The 12,238-nt window shown below is 39.8% G+C and overlaps 1 protein-coding gene across 6 annotated transcripts in view; it reads left to right on the forward strand.

Moving 5' to 3' along the window:
* Positions 1 to 923: 923 nt before the first annotated feature.
* The window catches only part of ANKS1B (ankyrin repeat and sterile alpha motif domain containing 1B), a gene marked incomplete at both ends in the record, with an annotated part of 793,016 nt that continues 781,701 nt past the window's right edge, over positions 924 to 12,238 (forward strand). For all 6 annotated transcript variants that reach the window (XM_084256217.1, XM_084256227.1, XM_084256226.1 and 3 more), the window contains one exon: positions 924 to 1,057. In XM_084256217.1, the coding sequence (XP_084112343.1) occupies positions 924 to 1,057 (134 nt within the window). The remainder of the gene's footprint in view (positions 1,058 to 12,238) is intronic.

Consider the following 12,238-nt stretch of genomic DNA (forward strand, 5'->3'; position numbering starts at 1 on the left):
GGTCCGGGAAGGGCGAGACGCCCGTCCAGCTGCCCGCACCCCGATGCGCGCGGGGAGAGGGACCCCCGGGCCGCCTCGCCAGCCCCTCCGCCGCTTCCAGGGGGATGAGCCTCCGGCGCCGTAGCTGCCCCGAGGCGCTGCAGCCCCGACAACTCCAGGGCTCACACGGTTAACGCCGTTCCAAGGAGACTGGACGAGGGCGGGTCCCCGCCCACGAAAACCAAGCTAATCGCAGCCCGCGCCCCGCCCCGCGCCCCGCCCCCGCCCGCGCCCCCCGCCCCGCCGGGGACGGCCGGGCCGCACCTGCCCGCGCGCACACGCCCCCCCGCGCCCGCCCCGCGCGCCAGGCCTCCAGCCGCGGGCGGCGCCCCCGGCCCGGCCCCAGCCCCGCGCCGCCGAGCCCGCGGCACGCGCCCGCCGCCCCCCGTCCGCGCCGCCCGGCCTCGGCCGCCGGAGCCGCCACCAGCGCGGCCGCCGCGCCCCTCGGCCGCCGCAGAGCCCCCCGCGGGCCGGCCGGGCGCGAGGGCGCGCGGGCGCGCGGGCCGCCGCCGCTGCGCCGCCGACCCCCCCAGTCCTCAGCATCCTCCTGCCGCGCCTCCAAAGCACCCGGGCCCCCACCCCTCACGCCCCACCCGCGGGAGCAAGGCCGCGAGAATCCAGGGGAGTGTCTGTGGGGGCGCGTCGCGGCTCCCGGCTCGGCCGGCCCCTGTGCCATCCAACACATGGTGTGAGCCCCATTGTAGAAGCTGCGCCCCGAAGAGGAGAGCGGAGCGCCCGGCGCGGGGCTGCGGGGCTCCCAGCGAGCTGAAGCCCTGGCATTATTTTAGGGTGGGGCGGGGAGGGCCCTGGATTTGGGAGAGTGGGGGTGGGCGGGCAGGAGGCCCCGGAGGGGGAGCGGACTCAGGAGGAGTCGGTGAGAGACTATGGGGAAGGACCAGGAGCTGCTGGAAGCTGCTCGCACGGGAAATGTGGCTCTGGTGGAGAAACTCCTGTCTGGCAGGAAAGGAGGGATCCTGGGCGGTGGATCCGGACCCCTGCCCCTGTCTAATCTGCTAAGGTAAGCGCGGCAGCAGTGTCGGGGTTGCCTACCTCGTGATGCATGGTGGTGGGTACGACCTCCTCCTGCTTATGGCACCTGCAGGTTGTCCGCGATTCATTCTTAAATCAGGCAGGAAAGCAGACTGTATGGAGAGCAGGCTTGAGGCTCCCCGTCAGACTGATGCCTTCGAGGCTTTGAGTAATTTTAAAATAACCTTCCATCAATGCGTCAGAAGCTACTTTTCTCTGAGCTGTGGTGCAGAACTTGTACATGTTGCTGGGAGAAAATCGACCTTCTACCCGCTTTCCATCAATGCATATATATATTTTTTCAGCCTCCAACCCAGCCTTTTTTGTTTTGTTTTGTTGAAGTAAAATTGGCAGAGAAGCTACTGCGTGCATGCAATTACCCTGCAAAAGCCACAGCCTTTGGTGGCTGCTACCTTTTCTTGCAGAAGGCATTTGCTGTGCTGTGGATTAGGATCCCACAAAATGAAGAAAGTGAACCTTGTGGCGAGATGTCATCAGTACAGGGTGTGTGTAAAACTTGATGAGGCCAGTTAGGCAGCCAGCCCCAGCAGTACTTTCAGTTACCTGGATGTAGCTGAGTGAAACTTGGCTATTAAATCTCAGGATGAAGGATGCCAGCTCAGGATGGGGACAGTGTGTATGGAATGTGGTGGAGGCCTTTTAATGAGAAGGTGTTGCAGGTGAGACTGATATTGCTTGGGGAATCTAAGATGACATTTAAAAAAATGTCAAGGTCTTTATTCAGCAGGCAGTACCTTAGAAATAGCAGGGTTGATTTGCATATTTGAAAAGCTGTTAACTTCAAAGTTGCATTGATGAGCAAAGGAAATCAACCAGGAGGGAGGAAGCCTGGAGAATATTCACTAGAAGAAATTCAAGGAAATCACTTTAGTTTCTAAAACTGTGGCTCATCATTCATGTCTTCACCCTAAAACATCACGTAAACATCCCAAGTGGACTTGTGACAACATTTTAAAGTGCAATTGATTTTTTTTGATTTTTCAAAACTATTTCATGCCACTCTTGACAGTTACTTAATATAAACTTTTGAATAATGCCATTGTGTTATTTGAACAAGTTCTCGTGTTGCGTGGTCAGACGGTACTGGCTAATAGGGAAAATGAAAACACAACTCCTGAGATACTATAGTGAAATGAACTTAGTTGAAAAACAGTTGATGGGGTTTTAAAAAGCTCCATATGTGACCATCTGTACTTGTTGACAATGACATTTTATTGGAATGACAGTTCACTTCAGAACAATGAATATTTATGGGACTTTTTTTTTCAATAGGTCTTAGAAATGATGGCTCTTGTGTTTACTCCCTTGTTAAATAATTCACTTTCACACCTCTCCTTTCAGATTGTATTTCAGATTATAGCTCTAATAGTTGACTTTAGTCACAGATAATTTATATAAAAGCAGTTTACCTGGTTACAATTTTAAGTTGCAGGTAAAGTAAGTATGTTTACCAGTATACTATATCAGTAATAAAAATGATTCTGACTGGAAACCTATATGCTGAAAGAGACTTCTAAAAAACAATTTCTTTGCAAAAGTGTTGAAGAATTTTTTTGAGAATTTCAGTTAATTTCATTGAGATAAATGGTATTTTAAGGACCTTACAATCAATGGTAAACATCTTTTAAATACTTTCTCAAGGTGCCATTTTAAAAGAGACTAGATGTCAAATTTTAGGAATAAAATACCAGCTACTTAATGTAAGTCACTTTCAATAAAATATCAAAATTTGATCCACGGTGTACTTTTTGAATGAGAGGTTGTCTCTCGCTGATCTTGTCAGAGGTAGATGTAGAAGCTCCAAAACAAGAATTCACACAGAAAACAATGAAACCTAAAAAGCCATATTCATTAGCGTCGTTTGAAGTCCATCAAAACCAGTAAACTTTCATTTATCTGTTGCACAGGTAATAAACAACTGAAACAGTGTCTTGTAAGAAAACAAGAGTTGAAGTTGATCCTTTGCAGCAAATGAAATTTCCTAAAAAGGCGCAGTTGACTTAGTTGTGTCTGTCTCACAAGTGATTATCATCAGAGATTTATGAAACAGTAATGGAAAATGTGGCCCCTGCCCCTTCCAGCATAAGGACACTTTGAAATTTTTAAATATTTTGGGATGAATTGTGGAATAGATTTGGTACTCTCCCGTCCTATTTATGACTTGTGTTGTGTAATAACAGTGTCAGATCCTGTGCTAAACGCTTACATCTGTCATCTCATTTAGTTCTTCTATCAGCCTTAAGAGGCTGATCCTCATTTCGCATATGGACTGAAGAGAGAAATATTAAGAATTCCCCCAAAGTCACTGATTAATAATGACAAGGATTTGAAGTTGTGTGATGCAAATTTACTTTATCATGTCTTAAGTCTTACTCATTGAATCGCTTATTTATAAAAGTTTAAGCTGTGTGGCAAATTTAGATAGTCTAACTTGGACTTTTTTTTTGCTGTGAGTAATAATTTAAAAATTCTTAAAATTTGTGTTTTTGTTTCTTTTTTTAAAAAAATGTCTCGTGACTGCCCTTTGGGGGATCTGGATAAGAACATTTCTGAAGGTGACTTTGATTACATATTAACTGTTCAATGAGCAATAGCTATGTGGTGGGGAATCAGGTATGTTGGGATGATACTGCAGTTTTCAAAAGGAGATTGATCTTGAGCAGATGTAAAAATCTGTACATTTCACTGTCCCCTTCTATCAAGCAGATACAGTGATAGCACCTATCATATAGGGTTGTCCTAAGGATCAAACAAAGTATAAGGAAGTGAATATAAAGCATTTAGCACACTAGTGTCCACCATTAGTATTGTTATTATTTCTCATTAGCTCTAAAGCACTTGATTGTTTCCTAAGCCTTAATTCCTAAGTATTTGTTTCATATTGTTTTGGAAGTAAATTTCTGTTCTAAGTTTTCCATTAGAATTACAGAATTTTTAAATGGAAAGGGGCCTTTAATTCAGTTTCTTATCTAGAGGAAATATCTCTAATATCCGTTACTAATTATTCCAGTCTTTGTTAAAACCTCCAATGACTAGATCCATTTCATTTTTTGACAGCTCTAATTATTAAAAAAAAATTCTCCTTTTACTGAGCTGAAATCCACCTCCCTGAAATTTCCAGCAGTTGGTACTAGTTTGGCTATGTGGGTCATCTGCCAGGACAGATCCTTAGGTTCATGCATTTAGCTATATTGATTTCTTATACTTTTTTTTTTTGCAAGGTTTCATCAACTTGTCTTGTGGCAATAGTGTATAGGTGATAAAAACTTATGTTTCTATACTTTTCACTACCCTCTTTTTTTTCTTTGCATGTGCTTAAACTTTGCACTGACCCACTTAAAATATGGTAACCAGAAATGAATAAAATGCACTGGCTGTTGTTTGACTAGAATAGTATATACTGGGACTTAGTAAAACTGTTAAATTGAGAAATAAAAAGAAAACAAGCTACAAAAGAGCATTAGATCCTTTTTAAGAAAAACTGTATGAACATCTATAATGTGCATTAAGAAATCTGAAATGGCAAACACTAAAATGTAAGTAGTACTCATCTTTGTATGATGGAATGGTGGGTAAATTTTATTTTGAAAATAAAACAGCAGCTATTTAAAACATTATATAGAGAAATTATTTTCTCCCTATTATTGATCTAAGACCTATGTTAGTAGGGGTCAAGATTTTCTGAGCTATCTAATGGCTTTGGCTCAAAATGAGCATATGGTCAATTAAAACTTACAGTTGTTTTTTTTTTTTTTAGTGACCTGCTAATTCACAGCTCCCCTCTGTACACTTGTAAAAGTGTTGCTTGAACTTAATTATTCCTATTACTATTAATCTTTTTTGTTTTAGTCTATAGAATCTACCTAGATCCTCTTGACTCTATCTTTAGTATGTTTACTTTGCTCCTTTTGGTCATCTGTAGATTTGGTAATCATGTTTTCTAAAACTAAATAGATCATAATAGATTTTGAAGGGCCTTTTCTTTGAATTTGTATAAAATTAAACATAGTAATCTTCATGTATGATACTTTTATCATCGAAGCCACTTAATATAACTGTTAGCTATTTATCTCCAGTACATCCAAGGGAATATTAGGAAGTATTTCACCATTACCTTTCTAAATCAACACTGTGTTCTATTTATCACTTTCCTTTGATTTATCCCTTTAGTACTAAGTCTATAAATTCCACCCAAATTTTCTGAACCATTGATGATGCTTATATGGATGCAAATTTCTTCTACCCTCTTGCATTTTAATCTTCTGGGTCTGGATACCTCTACTCATTTAAAGCAGTTCAGTGTCTCTTGATCTCTGTCTATTTGGAGTTTCTATCATCTCTGAACATTATTTTTTTCTCCTTTCTGGTTTGAAAATGAATCATACTAGAGAAGATAGAAGTAAAATATAAGCTGCGAGAATCAGATTTTGGGAATTATTAGACGTCATTGGAAATTTTCTTGTGTTTTGAAAGCATCTACGGTTTTTATTTTACTGCAGTAGCAGTGAACTCTTACACCTCTTTTATTTTTTTAAACTTAGCTGACAGGGGCATTAGCATATTTCCAGGACAAGTATGTACTTCTCTTCTGTTTGTTTTCATTTATATCCCTACCACCCTCTTTCATCCTTAAAGAAATCTGAGCTCTTCAGAGCTCATTAGAGTACTCAAATTGAGTTGCATCCCTCTTTTTCTTCCTTTTATTAAATTATGTGAGATTTCATTTTATTTAACATATCTTTAATGAATCAGCTGTAAAACATTTTAAAATCGTTTTATTTTAACCCAAACAAAAATAATTCCCATTTAAAGTGTTTCCTTTTTAAGAAGTCTAGATTATGAATTATTTAATGCCTTAAATAATTTAATTTTTAAATTAAATTTTAAACTATTTTTTATAATTTAAATAATTACTTAAATAATTTAATATTTAATAATATTTAATGCCTTAAATTATTTTTCTCAATGCCTTAAATAGACCAGTATTTATTAAGTGTACTTAGAAAATTCTCATTGAATGTAAAGAATGCAGTTCTCAAGATCCTCATATGAAAAAGCAAATCAATAAGAAGGCGGGGAAAAATAATCTTCTGTCTTCCAAGACAAATAAACCAAAGTTCTTACAAATTTTTGGATTTTTCAGATTCAGGATTTGGTTCGTGAAGCTTTTGGTGTTAGGTACAAGGTGATGAAGCAACTTGGAAGTATTGTCATTTTCACAACTACCGGTGCAGTTCTGGGACCAATTACTGCTACTCTGATGTAAGATACTTCCAGGAAAACTGCACTGGTTAAATGGAATAAATCACAAACAAAGCAGTTAAACTGCATGAAAATGTTGTATCTATAAAAATAGTCAAGTTACAAGTGGGTTATCTATTTTAGATAGTAATGGTGTTTGAAGCAGTGATTGCACCATTATGTTCAGGGAGCTGTGTCTGCCAGAGTGAACAGTGTGCCAGCTGCATGATGGGGTGTGAGGAGAGAGGAGAGGGAATTTTGGTATTGACCTCCTTGTCTACTAAGCAGGGTTCTGAGATCCCTCTTCAAAACTGTGAAGCTGATGTGTTGCAAGGAATCATGGCAGCTCTGACTTCTATTCAATCTGTCTATTTAAAAAAAATTCCCTTATTACTTAAACCAGTTCTTTTTCTTTTTTATTAGTTGTGTAAAATAACTAATGTCTTAAAGATATTTTTTTATTGAGGTAACATTGGTTAGCAAAACTGTATGTGATTTAGAGGTTTAGGATCACAGCCTTCATGTGATGTTACTATATCACACTCACAGCCAAGACTTCAAAAGTCTTCTGCCACGGTCCATTTTTCACCACTGAGAATGATATTAATGGTGAGTTTATCATAGATGGTCTTTGTATGCTGAGGTATGTTTATGTGTCTCTCTATCCCTATTTTTTAAGGATTTTTATTATAAATGAGTGCTGAATCCTATCAAATGCTTTCTCAGTATCTGTTGATAGGATCCTGTGGCTTTTATCTTTTCTTTCGTTAATGTGGTGAGTTACATTAATTTTTGGATGTCGAACCATCCTTGTGTCTATGGAATAAACCCCACTTGGGGTATGATCCTTTTGAATACATTACAGAATTTCATTTGTTAAGATTTTGTTGGTGATTTTTGCATCTGTATTCATCAGGGAAATTGGTCTGTTGTTATCTTTTTTTTCCCAAAAAGTTTTGTTTATTTTTAATTTTTTAAAATATTTATGTTTTTTGCATCTTTAGTCATTCTTCTCTCAGGTGTAATCCCCATAAAATTACCACCATCAAGACACCTGTGAACCATCACCATATTCTCTTCTGCTCTTTCCTCCCCTGTTTGGATTCCTCTCCCTCCCCCTCCCATGCTGATGCCTCCAATTTATAGTTTGTCTGCTAGTTTTGTCTTTTTCCCTCTTATCCCTTATATGGTTTCCCTATGTTCCTCCTCTAAGTGATGTAATTTTCTTTATTTTGTGGTGTGGGTCTGGTTTCAGTATCAGGGTAATGTTGGTATTCGTATTTGTAAAATGTGTTTGTGAGTATTCCCTCTGTCTCAATTTTTTATTTTTTTTTTAAAGATTTATTTATTTATTTATTTATACAAGCACTGGGTATAGTCAGAAGCACAGGAGGGTGAGAGAATTCACCAGATCCAGAGCGGGTAGCAGAGCAGGCAGAAGGACCAAAGTACACGGCTGAGGGGAGCAGCAGGCGGTAGGAGAGGTCTGGGATCGAACTGGTGCTGCAGAGGCTGCGGGCAGCTTCGCAACCCAGCACTCAACCGCTGCGCCACCTGGGAGGCCCTGTCTCAATTTTTTAAAAAAGTTTGAGAATATGTATCAGTCATTGAAGGTTTGGTAGAACTCACTAGTGAAGCCACATGTTCCTGACTTTTGCTTTTTGTTTTTTGTTTTTTTTTAATTTAGTTAGTTTTGTTTGTTTGTTTATATAAGCACTGGGTACAGTCAGAGGTGCGGGAGGGTGAGAGAATTCACCAGAGCCAGAGTGGAGAGCAGAACAGGCAGAGTGACGAAGCACACTGCTGAGGGGAGCAGCGGGCGGCAGGAGAGGTCTGCGCGCCATGTGGGACCCTCCTCTGGTGGCTGGGGAGCAGCCGGGGATCGGCAGCTTCGCAACCCAGCGCTCAACCGCTGCGCCACCGGGGAGGCCCGACTTTTGCTTTTTGGGAGATGTTTGAATACTGTTACAACTTCCTTGCTTGTAATTGGTCTGTTTATCAACTTGTCCAGTCTTATAGTGCCCATTTCCAAGTGTCTCAATGATTTTTTTTTAAAGATTTATTTATTTAGTCATACAAGAGCTGGGGTACAGGCCAGAGATGTGCGGGGTTGGGGGTGAAAGGATTCAACAGAGACAGAGTGGGTAACAGAACAGGCGGACTGACTGAAATACACTGCTGAAGGTAACAGCGGGTGAGCCAGGAGAGGTCTGCTGTGCCATGTGGGTAGCTCCCTGGCTGGGGAAGGAACTTGTGCTGCAGTGGCTGCGGACAGTTTTGTAGGTTGCATCTTAACCCTTTGCCACCAGGGAGGTCCTGTCTCAATGATTTTTTTACAGTTGACCTTAGGGTCGAACAGGTCTCCTCTGACATGAATGAGAAACTTAGAATATTCAACAGTATGGCTTCAGCAATTTCACCTCTCATGTGACAATATACACAATTTGATTAGTTCATTTGTATACTGTAATAATTGAATTATGCATTTAGTAATTTTGGGAAAATCTTTCAAGGAACCTGTTAGATGACATTCTTCCTAAGTACTTAACTGGAAATGGAAACAGAATATACTTCAAATGAGTTAGAAAAGAATAATTTCAACCTGAAAAACCTGAAGGCATTTAACATTTAACACATTATAGTGTGTATTTGGTTTCCACTTTGAACATATTGCAGCATAGTTTTAGTTAATTAAAATAAGATGAGTTTTGGTTAGTCATCACATGTTGATATGAAAGAATATTTTACATTTGAAAAAAAAAGCAGGGATTTTACACAGTAGACTCATCTGTGTTCCAATTCTTTCTCGTCTGTGTGATGGCATGGTCATGTAAACCATATGTCAGGCAGAGACACATGCCAGTTGAAAACCCAGTGAATTCTCTTAATACAGATCTAGGATCTCTCCGAAAAGTATGGTTTTCTTTCTTTTGCATTAGTAGGACAGCAAGTGAATTCTGCATTTGTGTTAAATCTGGATGAGGCTTGAAATTTCTTTCAGATGTTGTTGATTTACGAATCATTTACCTAACTATATAATTTTGGGAGTACAACTTCACACTTCCACAGTACACATACTTCACTCATCTTCCACCAAAACTCCCATGCCAATGCCCTATCATCTTCCCTATTACCTCTTCTCCTCCTCTCAATCCTCTCTGGTAACTATTTTATTTTGATGAGGCTTGAAATTGTATGTCATTTGAGAGTGGATCTAAAAGAAATGTATGATCAAGGATAAATTTTTCCTCAGTTGTTCATCTGAACCTGTTTCCTATAGATAATCCTTTCTCATTGAACAGCACGTCTTCATGAGTTTGGAAAATGGAACTTTGATTCAGTTATGCTGTAGTTATTTGCTACCTATTGTGTTGTGGGAGCAGCTTTATTTAAAGTGCTTAATTACTTCTAGCTAAGATGAGCTAAAACATTTGTCCTAGACTTGTCACCACTTTTTGAAGAAATTAGATTAAATCTTGACTCATGAATGTGGACATAAAAAGCCAATCTTGTTTCTTGTCTGCTTGATGTTTCTGTTCCCCATACCACATTTACTTTATCCCTTCTTGCCCAAACTTCTTTTTCTAGAAAGAAAGACTATCCATTCTAATCACTAAAAGTTTTCCTAGGCACTAGTTTTAGTGCCACCTGTCCCTCTCCTAAGGAGAAGCAGATTTTGTATGAGGAGTAGAGCTGGAATAGCCTGTTTAATGAGAAGTAGATTAAGAAGAACAAATATTGAATCTTAAAAATTGAGGGGTTGACAGCATTTGATTTCATGTCTCTACTTTCCTACTTACTTCAGCTTTAATTTTTCCTTCAGTCTCATCACCTCAATGTCATTGTATTTTTCTGAATTTTATACTACCATCAACAACTACTTGTGGGAACGGACAATTAATTCATGATCACGTGTGATTGATTGGTAAAGGATTTTAGGAAGAAGAAGCTCTTAGTATTTTAATTTAAAGAGAAAACATAATTTTAGGCCAACGTACCCTCCTCCCCCACAACTTTGGAGCTCTTGTGGCAGAATTGCTGGTGCTGATTTTGCCGGGTTTGCCAGAGAAGGTTGGATAAAGGTGATCATTTATCTTTCCAACTTATAAGGCTGATGCTGTCAAAGAGGAAAAGGATTTGAACTGGAGACAGAGATATGGGATATTGTAGATTATTGCTGGAAAACTGTTTCTTTTTGCAATTTAGTCCCTAAGTTTTTATTGGATATGTTATATACTCATCTTATGGCATATGGTGTATCATTTGCTGATTTCCAGAAGTTATTCCCTTAGATTTGTAAAATGGTTATATACTCACAGGTGGCAAATGGAATAGAATTGTACAAGATCTTTACTATCTAATAAGATTTGAGATTCATGGGTTGGGGAATCATATTCTTTTAAGTGCCTTTTCTTCTTATTTAAGATGTCATGTTAGAAGATGTTTTCAGTGTCTAGGTTATTCCATATACCTATGTTTCACTATATGGGGGTGGGAGCATTTGAAGTTCTGACCCCTGGGTCCCAATTAACATCCTTCCACACTAAAGACTTCTTGAGCCATTTTGAGTTGTCATTTGTTCTCTGTAGTTACTAATCTGCATTTGGAATGTTTAGGTATCATATAAATACGCTAAATAAAGGATCTTATATTTTGAGTATACTAAAAATATCTGCTATATTCACTTACAGAATTGCTCCTGTTGCATGTAACTATTTTACTGCTAGTGTGGAGACTTGGGAGTTAGTGGGCGTGTGTTTAAGAGGACCAGCAGGAATTATGCAGAGGCGTTCTTTGGCCTGTTAAACACCAGCAGGGTAGTCCAGGACAGAGTTGCTTCCTGTCAGCTTGCTTTGGTTAGTGAGGAGATAGTCTTTCACATGAAGGTGGATGGAAACTTTGAAGATGAATTATGGACAATGGCTGAACTATTTCTCATGAGTTTCCCCCCCCCACAGGTACATTGTCTACTATGTGTTAGGGTATATTTAAGCTAAAAGTTATGAATCAACAAACCAGCCACTCTCCAAGCTAAACAAGTGAATCAGGATTTTATAGGGAACTGACATCAAAGAACAGGGATAGCAAGCAATGATCACTCATTATTTTAACAAGTATGTGTTCAGTTCCTTGTGGATGCTAACATTGAATAAGATCATCTCTACCTGCTCCCCCGGTACTTGTAGAGTAAAAAAATGTAAAGAAAGCGTTAAAATACAAGGTGTATGACCTGGAGTGCTATAGAGAAAGTACCAAACAATGTTATAGGAGTGCTAGGAGCAAGAAGGAGGTGTCCTTAAGTTTAGCTGGGAGAAGTCATGAGGGGAAACTTCAGAGAGGACGTGATTGATTCCTCTTTCAGATGAGTAGGAGTTTGCTAGCCTGACAATTTGGGGGAAGTTCCATTCTGGCAGAAGGAACAGAATGTGTATGTAGTAATAGTGTGTGAAAATATAGTATATAATTTTGGGTATTATAAATATTTTCATATAGAGCATTTTTAAGAGGTTAGTCTAGAGATGGAAGAATTTGTGCAATGCTCTAAGGAGTTTGTGCTCTAAAGGCCGTGGAGAGCCAATGACCTTTTTTCTTCTGTTTTTCATGTCAGTTACTCATTTATGGTAATAAAATGATTGTGTTTCCAAAAGTTGTATAAAACATACCACACCAACTCACAACTAAGACATGGAAAGTCTTCTGCCATAGTGCATTTTGATCTCTCATTTAAGAGTATGTCGTAAACTTTTAAAATGTTATTACAAAATCACTATTTTAGTGGCATCACAGTATCCTATATATTTAGAATTCTGATATGCCTCCCCCATCAGAATCACCTGCAATTGTTTGTTAAACTTATGCATTTCCTGGTCCCACCTCTGACCTACCAGGTCAGAATTTGTATGTTTGA

The sequence above is a fragment of the Talpa europaea genome, assembly GCF_964194135.1.
Source record: "Talpa europaea genome assembly, chromosome: 15".
Taxonomy (NCBI): domain Eukaryota; kingdom Metazoa; phylum Chordata; class Mammalia; order Eulipotyphla; family Talpidae; genus Talpa; species Talpa europaea.